Source organism: Phalacrocorax carbo, chromosome 2 (genome assembly GCF_963921805.1).
Source record: "Phalacrocorax carbo chromosome 2, bPhaCar2.1, whole genome shotgun sequence".
Classification (NCBI taxonomy): domain Eukaryota; kingdom Metazoa; phylum Chordata; class Aves; order Suliformes; family Phalacrocoracidae; genus Phalacrocorax; species Phalacrocorax carbo.
Window position 1 is genome coordinate 21,079,363 of NC_087514.1, and position 20,169 is coordinate 21,099,531.

At 39.0% G+C, this 20,169-nt stretch overlaps 1 protein-coding gene across 9 annotated transcripts in view; it reads right to left on the reverse strand.

The window, feature by feature from the left end:
* Window positions 1–5,027: 5,027 nt before the first annotated feature.
* OXR1 (oxidation resistance 1) overlaps window positions 5,028–20,169 on the reverse strand; it is a 290,372-nt gene continuing 275,230 nt past the window's right edge. For all 9 annotated transcript variants that reach the window (XM_064442238.1, XM_064442241.1, XM_064442239.1 and 6 more), the window contains 5 exons: window positions 17,478–17,603; window positions 16,641–16,793; window positions 8,324–8,419; window positions 7,664–7,737; window positions 5,028–6,901 (listed from right to left, as the gene is read on the reverse strand). In XM_064442238.1, the coding sequence (XP_064298308.1) occupies window positions 6,766–6,901; window positions 7,664–7,737; window positions 8,324–8,419; window positions 16,641–16,793; window positions 17,478–17,603 (585 nt within the window). In that variant the 3' untranslated portion in view covers window positions 5,028–6,765. The remainder of the gene's footprint in view (window positions 6,902–7,663; window positions 7,738–8,323; window positions 8,420–16,640; window positions 16,794–17,477; window positions 17,604–20,169) is intronic.

Sequence of the window (20,169 nt, forward strand, 5' to 3'; positions counted from 1 at the left end):
GTCAACAGGGGCCGCATCCCATATCACCGGCGGGAGTGTCTCGTTACAGCGTAGCAAAACCAGGGCAGTCCACATTTGGGAGTTGCTGATGCTGCTAGTGGCTATCCTTATGATGAAGCCCAAGGCCGTACTGACCAATTAACAATAGGCTTGTGTGTGATAAGGTGGTTAAAGAGCTATATTAACCGTGCTGTGTCTGCAATAAAATGACATTTGCTTGATCATATTGGTCGTGTGCTGTGTCCGTGACTTCCGCGTCAGCATCAGCTTTACTTCAATCCCTGGGAAAGTTATGGAACGAATCCTCCTGGGGGCCATCACAAGTCAAACGAAGCACGTGATTGGGAAAAGCCAACATGGCTTCACTAAGGGCAGACTGTGTTTGACAAACCTGGCGGCCTTCTATGACAAAGTGACTTGCCTGGTTGACATGGGGTGGGCGGTGGACATTGTCTCCAAGGCTATTGATACAGTCTCCCACAGCTTCCTCCTGGAGAAATTAATATGTTATGGCCTAGACAAGTGGTCTGTGCAGTGGGTGGGCAATTGGCTGACAGGCCACATCCAGAGGGTGCTGGTAAATAGCTCTTCTTCAAACTGGCAACCTGTCACTAGTGGAGTCCCCCAGGGATTGATATTGGGCCCAATGTTATTCAACATCTTTATAAGTGATCTGGATAACAGCATCAAGTGTAGCCTGATGAAGTTTGCAGATGACATCAAATTGAGTGGGGAAGCAGACACTCCAGAAGGGAGAGATGCTCTGCAGGAAGATCTGGATAGGCTGGAAGAGTGGGCTAACAAGAACCTTATGGAGTTTAACAAGGACAAGTGTAAGGTCTTGCACCTGGCAAAACATAATCCAGGGGTGCAGCACAGACTGGGATCCACCTGGCTGGAGAGCAGCTCTGTGGAAAGGGACCTGGGGGTCCTGGTGGACAGGAAGCTCAATACGAGCGATCAGTGTGCTGCTGCGGCCAAGAAGGCCAACAGGATGCTGGGTTGCATCAAAAAGGGCATCACCAGCAGAGAGAAATAAGTCATTATCCCACTCTACTCAGCGCTTGTTAGGCCTCACCTGGAGTACTGTGTACAGTTCTAGTCCCTGCTAAACAAAGAGGATATGGACAGGCTGGAAGGGGTCCAGAGAAGGGCCACCAAGATGATCAAAGGACTGGGAAGTCTGCCATACAAGGATAGGCTGGGAATTCGGTTTGTTTAGCCTTGAGAAAAGGAGGCTCAGAGGGGATCTCATCACCGTGTACCAGTACTTCAGGGGTAGCTACAAAGAAGATGGAGACTCCCTTTTTACAAGGAGTCCCATGGAGAGGACAAGGGGGAATGGACTCAAATTGCTCTTGTGAAGGGAGAGAAATTTTTCACAGTGAGGACAGTCAAGCATTGGAATAATCTCCCCAGGGAAGTGGCTGACTCGGCCACATTGGACACTTTTAAGATTTGGCTGGACAGGGTGCTGGGCCATCTTGTTTAGACTCTGCTCTTCCTAGAAAGTTTGGATTAGATGATCCTTGAGGTCCCTTCCAACATGTGATTCTGTGACTTCTCTGCAGGCTTCTGCATGGCCACCAGAAGTCATCATGGACAAGACTATGTTTTAACAGTTTCATGTAATGCATATACCAATACTGGGGACAAGAGAGGAAAGGACAGACCAAAGCAGAAGGGCAAACTTCACAGCTGAACTGTAGTTCGGTGACAGAGGAGATGGGGAACCTTCCCATTTTCTCCTTTATGGAACATAGATAAAACTAAACTTCCGTTTTTATTCAAACATGTTCAGCAAAAGAATGGGTCAGTGGTACTCCACTTCTTGAATCTCGGTATTCCATTTAGCTGATGTCATCCTGCATATTGGAACACCCAAGTGTATGGTAAGTATAAATCCATGTGTAAAATAAAAACAATATTATAGCTTTACAGAAAGGTAACATTAGATCAATCGACTTTTGACGGAAATGAAGACTAGCCTTCAAGGTCAGAGCCCTCTCCAAATCTCTCCTTGCCTTTAAATCATTTGATCAGCTGTATAATAATACAATCACAACTACATCATAAATCTACAGCTCACTGCAGATAACTTCTTAAGCATCCCTTTCGTAGTCATCCCAATGCAATGTTAAAAGCATTTCTTTCCAATTGGGTATGAAAACCACACACATGGTATGACTAACAATTTGCCTCATAATGTCCTCCACCATTTATCTTTGAGCAGGCAGCACCATGCACAGGCTTGTGAAGTACACAATTATGTACAGTTTTTGTGTAAGAAATAAATATTGATATAATTTATGATATATGGAAGTGTTTAATGTAGATTGAATTTTTTATAACTTTATTTACGTAAGGATGTGTGACAAGTTTATCCATGCAAAGTAGGTAGAGAAAAAAATCTTAATTCATTAAAATACAACTAAAGTACACCATGAAGTATCCAGTCTAACTGTTCTGCTACCTTGTAACTTTTACATTCTTGTGAAACCAGAGCAACCTTTGCCAAATTTGAATATTCTAACTTAAATTCTAAGTAGTAAGATGATAAAGGTCAGAAACAGCTCAATTAAAGCAGTTTTTTGTAGATTAAGACCTGCTTTCCTCTTTCTGACTTGCTTCAAAAATGAAACCCTTAATCTTTCAGCTGAAGAGTGAGCAACTCTTACTTGTTCTTATGGTAGCTTAGTACATTATTTTCTTAAATACAGTATTCACCCCCCAAATGTTTTATTTTAAACAAATTTCCTTCCTTTAAACAACATTTCCCTCATTTTCCTGTATGAGGCTTGTTACTGCTCTTCCAAGTGTTACAAAGGAAGGCAAAGTTCCATCCTTGGTATTAAAAATTTGTCTCTTCTGTGGGAACTGTGAGGTGCATTTTCTATATTCTGGATGTGCCTTTCCTGCTTAAGTGACAGCATGGAATTTGTATGAGAAGAAATAAATTTAACATCTTTGTGTTTTTTTAAGTTTTACAACAGTTGCTGCAGCAGCTAGAAGCAAGGAGATGGTTCACTGGATGTGGATCCCACCCCCTGGAAATCTACTCCCTCCTCCATGGCAGTAATTCCTTCTTTAGAACTCTCCTGTACAGCCAGGGTTCAGTATTACAGCTGGTTTTTAAAACAAGGGAAGACTACTGAAATACGATTTGCTATATTGGAAGGTATAACATTTGTGGTTCAATCATCACTGACCACGGAGCAAATAGTGACAAGCCCTGTTGCCACAGCTCCTTCCAGTACTACGTACACATTACACCACACCAACATCTCAACTGAAGTCACTCTTGCCGCCACAGGGCGCACTGGAAATAGCACACATGCTGTTGAACACTAAGCTACTGGCACCGTAACTATTACAACAGAAACTTAACAAGGATTACAAAGCTTGTCAGATAAGCAGGACAGCAGAAAGCAGAGCTTAAACAGACCTGACAGTGGTGGTACTGCAGTGGGACAGCCAGCAGGACCACTTTGGTTTGTACATGCTACACTAAGTGTACACCATTCCTTCGGCTGGACTATCTCTCCCTGCTCCGGTACCACGGTGTAGCTCTATGTCACATTGCAGTAGCATGTGCTCTTAAAGGAAAAAAGAATAGAGGTTTGTTCTGTTAATCGAGTTCCCTGTTGCTGTGACAATTGTACAACATCCTGATGACGTGTTCATTTACAAAGGAAGAACATAAAAGTGAGATTTAATATTCAAGTCCTAAACAAGGAATACTGAGGAGTATCCAAATCAAGTTTTTTTTCTTCTTTTTTAATTTGAAACTGAGTGAGTAGTAAATGTTTTTTACTTCTCTTGAAAGACTGGATTTTATGCAGACATGCTAACTCCCATACAAAGAAAATAATCTCATTACTATATATAGGTGAGCAGGAAGATGCAAGCACAAGCCATACGTGAGAAATCACATCCTCTTGCAGTTTATATGAAAGTAGTCAGTAACATAAATAGGATTTAGAGCTGAAAGATGATGTGGTAAGGATCCCAGGTATCTGAGCAAAACATCAATTTAGTCAGTGAGTACATCTGAGTAGCGTATGCTGAGACACAGTCTTCTGGCACCGAACTCTTTCAAAATGTAGCTCATAATGCCTTCAGCATATGTCAAACCTCAACTCTTTACAACCACAGAAACAAACCTTGCCAGGGAAGATGAAAAAGAATTATACTGCAGAAAATTCATACTGAATTGAAGGTAGGAGATACATCAAGTGCCTTTGATCTCATCTATAGTCTTTTATATAGGCGTTATACAGAAGTTAAGTTCACGGTCTTTCATTAGCAGACCTGCGTTACTCTGTAGCTCCTTTACACAGCTAGTCACATCATGAAGCGTTACCATAGTCATTTATACTTTAACATCTTTCTGTTCCTTAACTAATTTAGTATTTATACAAGCATGACTGCTGCTGTACTGCTCACTATACTCTTCACTTCCACTTTTTGCCCCCATGTGCTTTTCCAAGACTGGCCCAATATACAGAGACGTTCAGCTACTGAAGATTTTCTGTGCTTTTATACAATTCTTCAAGGTATAACTCTTCATAAAATTCTTTGCAGTAGCATTTAAAATCTAAAATAGGCTTTATTTGCAGTATGAGCGTAAGATAGAGACTAAGCATTTGAATTAATGGGTTTTGTCAACAAGGATTATCTGAGACTTTTTTTCCTTGAATATGGCTGAAAACAGTGTATTTCACTCTCACCACTTCCCACTGGACTTTCAAAAAACAAAAAATCCCCAAAAGGATGAGCAAATGCATCCTATATATTCAGTATAGTTATTAAATGAACAACAATCACCTGCATTTGTGCTTCTAAGTAAACTCCAACATCTAAATAAACTCCAACTCAAGTTTATTTTTACATATATTTAGATTTATTTGCTATACATCACTGTGACCTTAGAGTACTTAAAATCCATTACAGGATTTTTTGTTGTTGTTGTTGTAATAATCTGTCTTAACTCCACAAAGACAATAATACTGCTGTGGAAGACCAAAGGGGAGAAAAGCCATTTCAATTTATTTACAGTTCCTTATTTTGTAAACATTTAGTCTACACATTGCACTAAGTTCTAATAAGGATAAAGAGCTATACATAGAGACAGGAAACAAAGCCCTGTATTCCTATTCATATCGAGCATTAGCATATTATAGATGAAACATCTGCCCTTTCTCATTACCATAGCAGTAAGCTGTCTTCAAATAAGTTTTTAAAACTTTCCAAAGATGTAAATATTTTGAAATAATATACAACTACATCTACTAAAGCCAACCCATTTGGCTTTTATTCCATTTCTAGAATAATTTAAAGTGCTATAAGCAACCCGTCGATCAACACTTCTATAATAACAAAACTACTTTAAACATTAATTTACAAGATAATATACAATGTTCATCTGAAATAGCTGAAATTTCAGCACAAAGTCAGTCACTGTCACACTTAACAGCAATTTTTTTGTTTTGGTTTTTTTTTGTTTTGTTTTTGCAGAACATAGAATGAAAGCTTTGAAACAAACAGTTTTGTTGAGCTGTTATTGCCACAATGGCTTATCAGTTTTCCTACAAAAGTGGACAAGAGCTACTGGAACTGTATTCTAGCCTGTCATATTTTTTTTTTTTTTGAGGTCACATGACAGTTAAGTTTGCATATTCCACGAGTCTACTGAATTACAATATTGTCTACCTATAGTACATTATCTCATTTTAATCAGAGCTGGTGCTAACTGTAAATGTACAACATAGACCCACTCAAAAACATCACAACTATTTTTTCTTTGGACAGGAATAAGCTATATTCTTGGAGTTGATGTGCTACACGGCTACAACAGTATAACAGTATATATCTGACACTTTATGTTGAAGAAAGATGCATCTGTTTCTGTACTTTTAATGCCCTACTATAGCTACAAATTGTTCACCGATTTTTGCTTACTTTAGGCCTTTTAGTTTTGTGGAACTACCACATTCTTACATTCCCTTTATTTTATGAGTCCTTGCCACGTAGCTCAACATTGTCAGTACTTGTCCCAAACCTGCAGATCATTAACAGCATGTGCAGAACACTCTAATACAGTCAGCATGCAGCTAGAACACTATTAACTGACTTTTTTCTAAACATGAACAATAAACAAGACAAGTGGCACCGTTGAATTTGGATATCTCCTAACTTCACCATATGTGTACTGGTATGTGTTAAGAAGGAATGCTAGGCTTGTCATCTATTTGTGGCACCATATGAATTAACCTGTCATTGGTCCAGACCAATCTCCGCAGTACTGCTGCCAAACACCCACACGCAGCTTTCTTGTATAGGTTCAGAGGGCAACTTCATTCATAGACATAATCTGAATACAAAAATAACAACCTATATTCGATGAAGCAGCCCCCTTGCAGGATTGCAGAAAGGTGTGTGTGGGAAACCTGGGAGGCAACTGTAATAAGGATAAGAAAATTTTGTACGCTGCAAGGCTCAAAGTAACTAATGTTAATTTTTAGTCCACATAGCCTGTATTTTGCATCTATAGCTTAGAAAGAGTAGGACAGTATGTTACAGATGTGAGAGCACGAAAAAGTCTGCTATTTCAAGATAATAACTAGATGTTCACTAGATGGACATGCTAAAAACTTACAAAAAATCAAAAAGGTAAAACGGTGCATTATATTGCTCCTAGGGATTTCTGAGCTGCACTGATTCTTGTCAGGTTTGGGACAATACCCTGTAGAAATAGTTAAATACTCATTCAAAAGCCCAAATTTCTATGTCTTGAATAATGAAGTCTTCTCGCTTTGAAAGCGTATGATTCCCAAATGTTTTACATGAATGACTTCTTCCATGGTAGAGATCACCATCGAGCCAAAGAGCAAACTCCCCTCTGCAAGACAGACAATATATTAAAAGCAGAAGGCTGAAGGAGTAAGCATTAAACTTATGAATGTATTTTTCATTCAGAATTCAGAAACGAGGAGGAACTATAGAATTCTTTTTCAACACACATACCTCATAGCTGTTGATAAATTTGAAGCTGCAAAAGACTTATATTTTTACTCATTATTAATTTGGGAATATCCCTCTTTCAGATATTCTGAAATAAAAATCTAACCAGATTTCCTCAGTTTTCAGCCCCCTCTCTTTATATTAAGGAAAAGGCATAACATTACTCTCATACATGAGATAATGAATGACAGAAAGATCCCAGAAACTTATGCACTCTCATAGGGGAAAAAAACGGATGAGACAACATAAAATTTCTGAAGACATTGGCAGTCTTGGGATGGTATACTTTCAGTTCAAGCCTCTTCTAGTTATACATAATTTTCATGTTTGCATACCTTCAGAATCATACTACCTTGTGCCCATTCTGAAAATAACAAGACACACACACAAGTAGAGCATGTGAGGCATCGTAACCTTGCAGGGCTGAAACTCAGTGCCACACTACACTGAAGACAAGCCTCCTGTTACAGTTTCCTGAACACAGGAAGCTAAATATCTGACATACTAAATCTTTCCTAGCTGGGAATCGTGGAGTCCTGAGCTATCAAGTAAAGTCAGCTCCAAGTTTTCTTTTCAAAGGTGTGCAGACACACACTCTAGAGTGTGCAGACTCTAATAACAAAAAGGAATTATAACTTACCCTCCTCCACCAAAAGCAAGGGAGTCCATGTCTCCTTTAATGAAGAACATGTTGTCTCCTGTCCATTTGAAAACCTAATGAAAAAAAAAAAGAAAACCAAACCAAAACGGTAAGTTGAAGTATCTGAACTTTTTGTTTCGGTGGAAGGGAGACCAAACAGCAGTAAAGACACACTATAGGGGGCTAGAGGCCAACTTAATGAAGTTACCAAGTTTACACAGAAAATTGAGGGAAAGATACATGCAGACAAAAACACTTATATTTTATACTATTTAAAATAAGACCATTCCAAAATAGGTCGTCTTTGAAAACTGAAAGGCTTCTACACAATGAAGAATACCCAGAAAATATGCTTAGGTTAGATGACATGCCCTTTAAAAGGATGTAGTCTGTGAATTTTCGGACAGATGCCTGACAGAATTTATAATAGTAGATACATCTTCAATACAACAGAAGAGTCAGGTTGAGTAAGTTTTTCACTATGCAAACACTACTGATTTGCGGTGCACTTACAGGTTCTGTGGAAAAACTAGTATGATGACATTTTGGGGGCCAACTCAGAATTTTTCAGATTTTTTACTGGTAAATTTATTCAATAATTATCTTCAAATAATGTATATGGGGGGAAAAACAAAAGCGTATGAAGTTGTTAGTATTTACCTCAAAATCTGGAGAAAAAGTGAACATAAATGTCTCTCCAGTCCCATAAAATCCATCACTCACTTTAAATGGTTCGGATGCTAGTGCACCAAAAACCTGGAGGCAAAAACATGCAAGAGAAAATAATTAAGAAAAACTACATGGAATCTGAGAATCCCTAATGATAGTAACTGATAAACAAATTGGGTGGTACATGTTGCCAGATTTGGAATTCACTACAGGAGAAGCCTTACATAGTATCACTGTCCCAAGTACATTGAGATAAGGTATGGTGCTTTGTGATACAATAAAAAGAAGGTAAGAGGACTCTTTATCAATGAAAAGTCAATGTAGTAAAAAAAAAAATCAAAAGGGATAAAAACTAAACTGAGGAAGTTTTTGGAAACAATATATACATTTATAAAATTTCAGATCAAAAGGTTCTGCTCCTTCATGTGTACCTCCTCTTCCACTTGAGCTAGGCTATTTTCAGCAAGTTCCTAGCTGTAACTGAGTTATTTTTCATGTAGTTTTTTTGTTCCAGTCCAAATAACAAGTGCTGGTTACCCTGTCTTACAACAGAGACAGATTTTAACTAAGCCTTTGCTGGGTAGTAAAAGTATTTATAATATTCAGTAATAAGAACATTGCAACAGTAGTTAAAAAGGTCTATGGACTGATTATTGGATTTTAAATCAGATTAAAGTAGTCTCAATTTATCAGGAAACAGCATAACTAGAGAAAAAGAACCCCGCATAATTATACAAAATCAACTATATCCCATGAAGTACAACCCTCCTCAAATCAGTATTTCTGTTGCTAGAAGGAAGCTTGTTTCAACATTTGCAAGAGCAGAGTAGATGCAAGTACCAAAGCACCCCACTAGCACATTCTCATTTGTCTGTATGAGAAAATAAAAAAAAGGAAGGTGAAGTTTCTGCGTTTTTGTTCACATTAAGCAGTGAGTTTGTGAAGCATGGGACTGACGAGAGTGAGGCATTAAAGCTAGTGTCCTAGCTTGGATTATGTTCAGAATATAAAGCAGAAATTATTATTTTCTTCTGCCCATCCTAAGAAACTCCTTGGCCATAGGTAGGTTTTCCAAGCATTCCTTTCCATGGTGAGCTTTGTAGTAGCTGTTAAACACAAAACTAGGTGATTGTGAACTTCAGATGAGGAACTCGGGGATTATATACAGCTATCATCATCTAATAAAGACTGCCCCAGCGCAATTTTGAGTTACCAGTTCAGAAAAAAACAGTTAGAAATTTCCCTATTTCTCAGGAATTTTATGTCATCCAGAAGGTTTCTTATTCAGAAACTTCTAACTGGAACAGAAGATAGCAGGCCTGAAGGAAGAGTCATGTAAACAAAAGACGAGCTCATTATGAAACAAAACACCCTCCTGCCCTCAGTACACAATTGTCCACTGACTGGTTATGAGAAAAAAATTGCTCGTCTTCTGAAGAGTATCAGGGATAATTTTCTTGAAGCATCCTGATAGACATAAGACACATTCTGATGTGCATTAACAGATTAATCATGTCAATAGCAGATGTTTTGACATTTTTGCTGAATTCAAGTCCTATTAGAAAGAACACTAACTCCAAAATCCTCTAAAAAATAGATGTGGCTCAGTTGAAATACGTTCTAAGCTGGTAATTTGGGTATTGCTGGAAGTCTCTATAAGTAAAGGCTGGGACAGAGATTCTTCTATGCATGCTTTATCTAGTGTTGGCTAAGACTTAATTACTTCATTCATTAAAAAAAAATCCATTCTTCCATCAGAACTTTACAAATTATTGGTTCATTGTCCTTCAAAGACAACTGACCAAATATTAAAGCCTTAGATACTAGGTATTTGTTTACCCTAATCCTCAAGTTTCTACCACTTGAGTTGTTCAGCAACATAATTTATTTTTTTAGGGTTTTATTTGATTACTTCAGTGTCATAAAACAATAACCTCCAACCCTGATTTCACGCATATTTTCTGCAACACGAGAATATGAACTTCAGGACAGTAGTACCTGATCTTTACTACCTGTTCCATTAACTATCTGTCAAAAAGAATGTATAATTGCTGTGGACTATTCTATCTATTGCCAGAGTTCTGCAGAAACTAATACTCAATTGTTTTTTCTCTTTGTTACCTTTGCACATGTACTCTCTTAACAGACAGAATACGTAAGACTTTTTTCCTTCATGTGATTTCAAGTGCCTCGGGCAGTAGGCAAGATTTCGGGAACCTGGGTGTAACTTTTCTCTGTCAAACATTTTATGACCTTTGACTGTGCTTACTGTACACATGTAACTGAACTTAAATAGAGCATCTTTTAGAGTAAAAATCCATATTGAATTCCAGTTAAGAAAAAAAAGTGGGCTGCTGAAATAAACTCCATGTTTGAATAATACATTAATATTTCCCAGCAACTCCACAGCAATGTGAAGCCACTGAACCCTTCCAGTTATTCCTGATTTTATATGTACCTTCAAACTATCTGAGTCTCTGGATCCTAACTTCATTTAAGGCCTCAGGTTATTCAAAGACAAGCTCTGGTAGCTACATTTGGATAGCTAAGACATCTTAGTTCAGATCAATACCTGACATTACATCTAGTAAGTAAATATAAGTAAAAATGGAGTAAATATAAGATTTCATTAACAGTTGTCATTACTTGAGAGGAATTAACCTTCCATTAGAACAACATACAGAGTTGTGCCAATCCTTGTCACAACACTTATTTCACTGTCTCAGATCAGCTCAGGACTGTTATTTGTATACCACTGAAACACAAAGCTAGCACATCCTAACCCTATGGAAAACCTTACATGTTTTACTTAAGAGACTCTATAGCTTACTTCACAGATACAGGAGTATCTATTCTATATTATTTCTAATTATAGTAGATTACAGTAATAGTATATATAGTATATTTTTATATATAGTATAATTATATAGTAATAGTATAATTATTTCTAATTATAGTAATTATTTCTAATTATAGAACAACTTAGGTTATATATAGAATGTCAGATGGTCTCTCAAACAGTTCACAGCTCAAAGGAGGACTAATTCTAAAGCTATATCGGTTGACTTAGAGTCTTGTCCAGTTAAGCTTTGAGTACCTCCAGGAATCAGGATTCCACATTTTCTCTATGTACGTGTTCTATACGCTTCTATCAATAAATCCGGGTCTTGAAAGATCATGTGTTTGCTATAAGCAACATTAAAAGAATCAGGCTTTACAGCAAAACAGCAATATGCTTCCCAATGGTTATTTTAGTCCTTTGAGAAGTGATGTCTACAGGGTTTCTGCAGGAGATTGGACTGTTGTGGCTAGTTTTTGGGAGCGGGTAACTAAAACTCAAGTTCTAGGCTCCATGTCTCACACTTTTCCAGTATACATAATACAATCTGAAGAATGACTTATGGTAAAACTAGACAATCTTCTGGGTGGTTAACTGCCCAGAGGTTAATTCCACTTCTGGAACACCACTTGTTTAGTGACTCTTGTTCAGGAATTAGGTGTTAATTTCTTTTCCAGTAGCTGTCAGAGTAGACAGCTTGATGTCTTCACTAACAGAAGCACATACCAGTAGACAGAGAGCAGTCCATAACAACTGCAATGTAGTTACCTATAAATTTCTTAGGCACCTTTACTAGAGGATCTCCAAGAATTGACTACAGCAAGCAACTTAGGTGACTTCAGATTCCAACCTTCAACTAGACAGTGCTGAGTGTTGATACAAAGCTTTAGTTTGTGAAAGCTGAATGTTTAGGTTGCTTTTTTTGACAGCCTTTTAAGTAAAAGTTGTTAATTGATTTTAAAAAGAAATCAAGATTGGAGGTGGTTTTGGAAAAGAAAAACAGGGTGAGGCTTAGCAGCCTTTAACAAACCATATGATGAAAAGTTATAAGGTACACTTGCTCCTTACTCAAATGTCAACACCAGATAAAAGGCTGTCTTCATAAACATGGACAACAAAAACAGGGTCTCAGAGGAAGTATCCTAGTAAATAAACTAATTCTAGTTCAAAGGAAAAGTATCTCAACCGAGGATAAGACAAAACCACTATCTTTCATAAACACAGAAGCTACAAAGTGGGCAGAACAAGGAATGCCAAAAAGGAGTGTGGAGGTATGCTCAGCAAATGGCAAGAAACCATCTGGTCATAATTCTGTCATTCTTCAAAAAGGCTGAATCTCATCTGATATCTTCTATGAACTACACAGCTTAGAAAACAGGCATTGATCTTTGAGCATAAAATATGAAAAGACCTAGTCTCTCTTAAAACAGATTCTGGAAGGGCATAAACAGCATTTATCTTAGCATATTGTTAGTGAACTATTTCTGGATACAATCTCCTGTAAAAAAGGTAGTCAGGTTCTACTTCAGTCATGGAAAGCAGATTTATAGGACTATCTGCCAGGAAGGTATAAGATATTAAAGATAAATTAACCACTTTCAAAAAATCAATAGCTTCTTTAAAAAATGGATGACCCTGATTAATTACTGTCAAAGGGCATAGTAGACTACCATTGTCTTACTTTCCATTATTGCAGATCCTTGCATCAAGAGGAGAAAGACTACACTGAATTTCCATAGGTTTTGAATTAAAAGGTAATGTAAAAGCAAACTTTCAGCCGTCAAAGACATTTCATAGGATATGGGAAAAGCTAGGAGTATAGTCAGGACCCTGAATTTTAAGGAGATAGTCAGCAGGACCCCCTGGGAAACAGTCCTCAGGGGCAATAGAACAGGAGAGAGCTGGCAGATCTTTAAGGATGCGTTCCACACAGCACAAGAGCAATCAGTTCCCAGGTGTAAGAAATCAGGCAAGCAAGGGAAGAGACCAGCAGGGCTGAGTCGGGGCATACTGGTCAAACTGAAGAGCAGGAAGGAGCTACACAGGCAGTGGAAGCAGGGACAGGTATCCTGCGAAGAGTATAGGGATGGGGTCAGGAGGGCCAAGGTGCAGCTGGAGCTGGATTTGGCAGAGGATGCAAAGAACAACAAGAAAGGCTCCTACAGGGTCTATAGTCACATAAACCAGAAAAGGAAAGTCAAAGAAAGCATACCACCCTGATGACCAAGAATGGTGGCCTAGTGTCAACAGACTAGGAGAAGGCTGAGGTACTCAACAAATTTTTTGCCTCAGTCTTCACTGCAAACCTCTCTCCTCACCCCTCACAAGCCAATGGACTGCAGGATGGAGACTGGGGGGATAAAGCCCCTCCCACTCTAAGGGAAGATCAGGTTCATGACTGCTTGAGGAACCTGGATATACACAAGTCTATGGGACCTGATGAGATGCATCTCAGAGTCCCGAGGGAACTGGCTGATGTAGTTGCCAAGTCACTCTTCATGATATTTGAAAAGTCATGGCAGTCAGGTGAAGTCCCTGGGGACTGGAGGAAGGGAAACATTGTGCCCATCCTTAAAAAGGGGAGAAAGGAGGACCGGGGGAACTACCACCCTGTCAGCATCACCTCTGTGCCTGTGAAGATCATGGAACAAATTCTCCTAGGAGCTATGCGAAGGCACACGGAGGACAGGGAGGTGATCTGAGGCAGCCAGCAGGGCTTTGCCAAGGGCAAGTCCTGCCTGACAAACCTAGGGGCCTTCTATGATGGAGTAACTGCATCAGTGGGCAAGGGTAGAGCTACAGACATCACCTATCTGGACTTCTGTAAGGCCTTTGACATGGTCCCCCACAGCATCCTTCTCTTGAAACTGGGGAGATATGAATTTGATGGATGGACTGTTCAGTGGATAAGGAACCGGTAGGATGGTCGCATCCAGAGGGTAGTGGTCAATGGCTCGATGTCCAGATGGAGTCCAGTGATGAGTGGTGTTCCCTCAGGGGTCCGTACTGGGACCGGTACCATTTAATATCTTCATCAATGACATAGACAGTGGGATCGAGTGCACGCTCATCAAGTTTGCAGATGACACCAAGCTGAGTGGTGCAGTTGACACACCAGAAGGACAGGATATCATCCAGAGAGACCTACATAAACTGGAGAGGTAGGCCTATGAGAACCTCATGAAGTTCCACAAGGCCAAGTGCAAGGTCCTGCACCTGGGTTGGGGCAACCCCTGGTATCAATACAGGCTGGGGGATGAAGAGATTGAGAGCAGCACTATGGAGAAGGATTTGGGGGTACTGGTGGATGAAAAGCTGGACATGAGCCGGCAATGTGCACTTGCCGCCCAGAAAGCCAACCATATCCTGGGCTGCATCAAAAGCAGCGTGGCCAGCAGGTCGAGGGAGGTGATTCTGCCGCTCTGGAGTACTGTGTCCTGCTCTAGAGCCCTCAGCACAGAAAGGACATAAACCTGTTGGAGCGGGTCCAGGGGAGGGCCACAAAAATGATCCAAGGGCTGGAGCACCTCTCCTGTGAAGAAAGGCTGAGAGAGTTGGGGTTGTTCAGCCTGAAGAGAAGGCTGTGGGGAGACCTTATTGCGGCCTTCCAGTACTTAACGGGGGACTATAGGAAAGATGGGGGCAACCTCTTTAGCAAGGCCTGTTGTGACAGGACAAGGGGTAATGGTTTTAAACTAAAAGGGAGTAGATTTAGACAGGATAGATCAGGAAAAAATTTTTTACAGTGAGGGTGGTGAAACACTGGAAGAGGGTGCCCAGAGAGGAGGTAGATACCCCATCCCTAGAAACATTTAAGGTCATGTTGGACAGGGCTCTGAGCAACCTGATCTAGTTGAAGATGTCCCTGCTCACTGCAGGGGTGTTGGACTACGTGGCCTCTAAAGGTTCCTTCCAACCTAAACTATTCTATGATTCTACAATTTCTCATTAATAGTTTGAGATGGAGAACTACTGAAAACACCATTCACAATAATGGTGAAAGACTCAGCCTGTAAAACTTGTCTGAACCTTTCCTTCTGTAGCATACATTATATGCTGAACACACAAGGATTTCACTCACTCTTGTGTGGAACCTAGGTAAGACCTGGCACGCACTGCGAAAGAGGTAAGTTCAGGTGGCTACTTGTCCCAGAAGTCCAAGGAATGCTTTCAAACATGTTCCTGGGCATGAGCCTGTACGTTGAGATTTGTCATGTTTTGTTTCACAAAAAAATGATATGTCTATGAATTACCTGTTTTTGTTGGGCAACCATGACACTTTTTGAACTTGCAAGCTGAGGTATTCATATATGGAAGGTCATCTATATAACTGCAGCCACAGAACAATATTACATGCTGGTGGCAAGACAGCCCCGTCAGGAAAGGGACATTTTCTTTCTGGGCCAGATAACCATGTTGTAGGAGAGAGATATCTTACAAATTGTTCTTGAGAAGCTAATAAGGAAATCAGAGAAGGAAAGTTACTGAAGTACATTTATGAAGCTGATGGGCCTATTGAGACATCTCAAGTCTACTGAATAGCTTTTATCTTCAAGACTGAAAAGTAAATGAAGTTCTCTTTTAAAGAACTTCTGGGAAAGACAGCTCTACTAGCAGAGACTTCGAAAGGATTTTTCTTTTAAAGAAATCCCTGAGGCAGGAAACAGAAGGAAAAAACCAAGCTGTGACTTGAATTAGAAAGTATACCCTTCATTTACAGTTTTCACGCCCCCTGAATGATATGAGGTCGTATGAGCCCATGCTTCCTGAAAATAAACAGTGGTTACCAAAGTGGGACAGTTAAATCTGTGGCAGTAACTGGACTTTGCAGCGGTTCTGTCAATTCTTCACAACAGCAGTAACTTGCTTCCACAAGAGAGCACAGAAGTTTCAGAAAGAAAGAATCAAAGTCTCATGCTTGTCTGTAACATTTACTTGTTATTAGAATATTTAAAAATCTATTCAAATGGTGAGATGTGATCCACTTTCTGTAATTCATTCCCCAGTCAAAGGAGAATAGAGCACAACTAGAGACTCAAGGAACAAAAACTCATGATGCAGCAAAGGTCCTGCAGCCCTTGAATGGGAGAGAGATGTTGGCTGCAGCCACAGAATGTGCCAAGAAGCACTGGCCGCAGCTTCAATGACAATCCAATTCAACAAGATCTTCTGATTTTAAAGACTATTTCTTGTGCTTTAAGTGCATTAAAGAATATTAGTTAATCAGTAATTGGGTACTATGAGACTCATGCATTGGGACAGTGAATTTGTACCATTGAAGTATTTCCTAGAAATGTAGTATGTCAGATGATTGCTTGACAGTGAAACATGTTTTTAGAAGTCTCTACATAACTATCAAGGAGAAAATCAACTTGATGCCATGATTTTTATCTCCCATGATGGACTGACATGTCAGCTATTCCATTATAGTCCTCAAACATTTTTCTCCACACACACGCATTTTCCTACCTGTCCATCACTGTCCTTGATGACTAACAGCACAGGTGTGTCTAATCCCAGCATAGATCGATACAAAGTCTTCAGGCTCATGCCATGCTTTGCAGTACTGTAGACAAGAGTCCATGGATATCCAATGGTCCGTGGTGGAAGAGATTTTGTGAGCTGTTAACAAGGTAATGACAACTCTTATTTAATACATTTTTACTATTTTTATGAATATATTACATACAAATGAAAGCTGATCATGTTCTTCTGAACTACCGTTAGTATCCTTAAAATGTAGTTTAAAACTTCACACCAACCCTGAAGTTTCACATGTATATTTGCTATGCTTAAGAGACTAAGAAAGCGGGTTTCTCTTCCTACATCTACCAGTGACTTGCAGCAGAAGAATGATTTACCAACTGAAGAACATTTGTTTGGTGACGTCTTTAAAATGTTTATCTAAAGACAATAGAACTACATAGTTATTCTTGCAGAACAATACTATGTCTCAGTACTGGAGAAACTACATCTCTCAATTCAACAGGTTACAAGCTGAAGGATAAAGGACGCTTGCTCTCCTGTTCCTGTACTTTTGAACACAGCCTTGATCCAAACCTTCAAACACATATATTTAATGAGATGACTTTGGACTGGACAGCAAGAACTGCAGTGAAAGCCAAGCTGTTTTCAAGGAAGAATGAAATAATGGCAAAGACAGTAGCATGGTCACAGCGTACTTAAAAAAAGCAGCATTTTAGCAATGAATTGTGTTGTGCTTATGCATTTAATATCACACAAGGTCTTCCTACTGGTGTGTTTCACACTATCGTCTTATATCATTTACACGATATAAGTTAATACCTTTTCAATTTGTTCTGCCTGTAGTAATTCACTGGGATCGCTAAGATTTGGCCGGAATGCTTCAGGCTCCAGGTCTGTTTTGATATTTGTTGCCTGTTTTGAATTGATATCTTCCCTTGTTGTTATCTAGAAAAAGAACAAGAAGAAAATAAGTATTTGCAATTCTATTAGCAGGGAAGATAAACTCTGCAGGTTTAAGAACATGCAGTTGCCAATTTACAGTTACGCAACTCCTTCAAAAATTTAAGAAGTCCATTAGATTTATCTGACCAAGATTTCCACTGCTTCCAATAGCAAGCTAGTACTATACATTAACGATAAGTTAGAGACACTTACTCAGAAGAAAACTATGGTTTTATCCTAATAAAACCCCCAAAACAACAAAAACAACCCCAACCAAACTAAAACCTCAAGAAAAGTCCTCGTAGACAGCTGAAGGACTCCAAATGCTTTTCAGAGGTCAGCTTACAAAGTGCTTGTATTTTCATACTAACGTAGCATTTACATTAAGTGTAATTAAAAAAAAAAAAGACAGAAAAGGAGTTGAAACTTCAACATGGACATTTCTCAGTAGCTTCTGAATCAGTACTCTTTTAGAGCACATGTGAAAGTTTTCAGATATGTAGCAGCCATGTGGAAAGATTGCTGTCAAGTATTTTGAGTAAAGCATCTGAATGGAACCCTAGGAATACTGCTGCTCCATAAGCCGATCTGCTAGAGTACTTATGGAAATCAGAGAAGTAAGTATTGAGAGGGTGGGAGGGGAAAGCAGCAGTAATACTTATGCTGCATAGTGAGCTCTGGGGTCTGGCAAAGAAGCACTATGCACGAAGATCCTGTATAGTTTAAAACAACTGCCCCAAAACTCCTCATCAGATAAGATAGTTTACAACAGCTTCTTACACCTCAGTCTACTTCCATTGGCATTTTCAAGCTAAAGTGCCACTTGTTGAGAACTAGACTAGCTGAGACCCAAACAGGTTTCCTTCTATAAATCTTGCTGCAGAAGCAGTTAAAACTTGCTGTGGGGATAGTGAAATCTGACAGAGGAGTAGCACACAGTGACGGAAGTTCGTAACTTCAGCCACTGCAGCAAGACTCATTAAAATCTTGAGAGATTTGCTAAAGAAAAAAATTGTAACAAGAATGAGTGCATCTGAACAATTTATCAGCCTGAACCAAGTTTCATTGAAAGCCAAGAGACTGTCCAAATTATTTAAAGCTATTTTCTTGAAATTCTCAGGATTCATCTGCCAAAAACACCTCCCAACTTCAGAATAATAACCAGTGTTTGCCACATACCTCATACTCTAAACATACAGGACAACTATGGTATTTCACATACCACCATGATAAACTTTGCCAAGCTTTTGCTATGAGAGCTTTCTTAATTAACAAAAGAAAAGCCAAGTCAAAGAAAACTCTGAAATACAGATAAGACTATTTAAACAAATACAGCCACCTGAGCCTAAAAAGGATATCCCTTTCCTCTCCCTCAAGGGCTATGAAAAAAGTTACTATCTCAAACTCCTGTTGCTTTATAAGCATATTTTAAAGTCAAAGTATCAAAGTATATTCATACAATAACTTAATTACCATGTTAATTCTTAACTCAAGAAAAGGTGCACTTAAAATGAGTATCAAGCAGGCAAAAAGCTCAAGCCTTCCATTTTTCAACTGAAGGTAACAAGTATTTCCAATGTGAACTATGCGTTAATTTCCATATCAAAACAAAAAAGTATATGCATTTATCCATACAGCTTCATGTACAAAATGATGACCCACGGACTGCCATTACAGAGTGCTATTTTTAAAACATGTTATTTGGTAGTCCAACTCTTTTCCACCTCAAATGCCTTTCATACATCAACTCCATACAAGTTCAGCATTGTTCAAGTATAGAGCAGACGACTTATTCACTTGGTGCACTTTATTCAGAATTAAAGAGTAACAATGCAAAACAAATAATTTGGATTGAAGTGGGGTGGGGTTGTGGGTTTGAGAGGGTTTTTTGTGGGTTGGATTTTTTTGGATTTTCTTTAAGTAGTATTATTATTATTACAGTAAAGCGACCTCCTTTTAGGAAGAACACTGCTTTGTAGAAGTGGACAAAGACACGTGTCTGTTCAAAGGTATCTAAGAAAATACAGTGCAGTTCTGAAGCTTGCGTATTTATATCCCGTTAAACTTCGACAGAGTAGACTGACCCGCAGTCAGATTCCATGGGCTTCTGAGGTTTGTAACTGCCATGCAGTCTACACCACAAACACTTAAATGGCCTCAGAGCAGAGAGTTTATAGGCTCCAGACCATCACATCAGATTTTTCAAGTCTGCCTAAACCCTGAGTTTAGGCATTCCAGGTTAAAGGTATTTGGAAGGAGCTCTTGCTCTTCCAGGATATATTAATATAAGGATTCTCCACCACCACTCACCCAAAACAGAACTGTTTTGTTCTCAAGTGGGAAAGAAATTTTTTTTCAGCAAAAAAATTTTTGGTGGGTTTTTTTCATACAAGTAGAACTGCAGCTTTTGGGTTCATGCTCATTATTAATCTATGCAACTGTACTACTTACAAAACATTTTAAAGCAATTAATTACTGATTATTAAGCAAACAGAAATAAGAGATAGGAAAATGTTTTCTTATGTGTAATTGCATACTAGGTAAAAAAAGCCAAGACCAAAATAAAGAA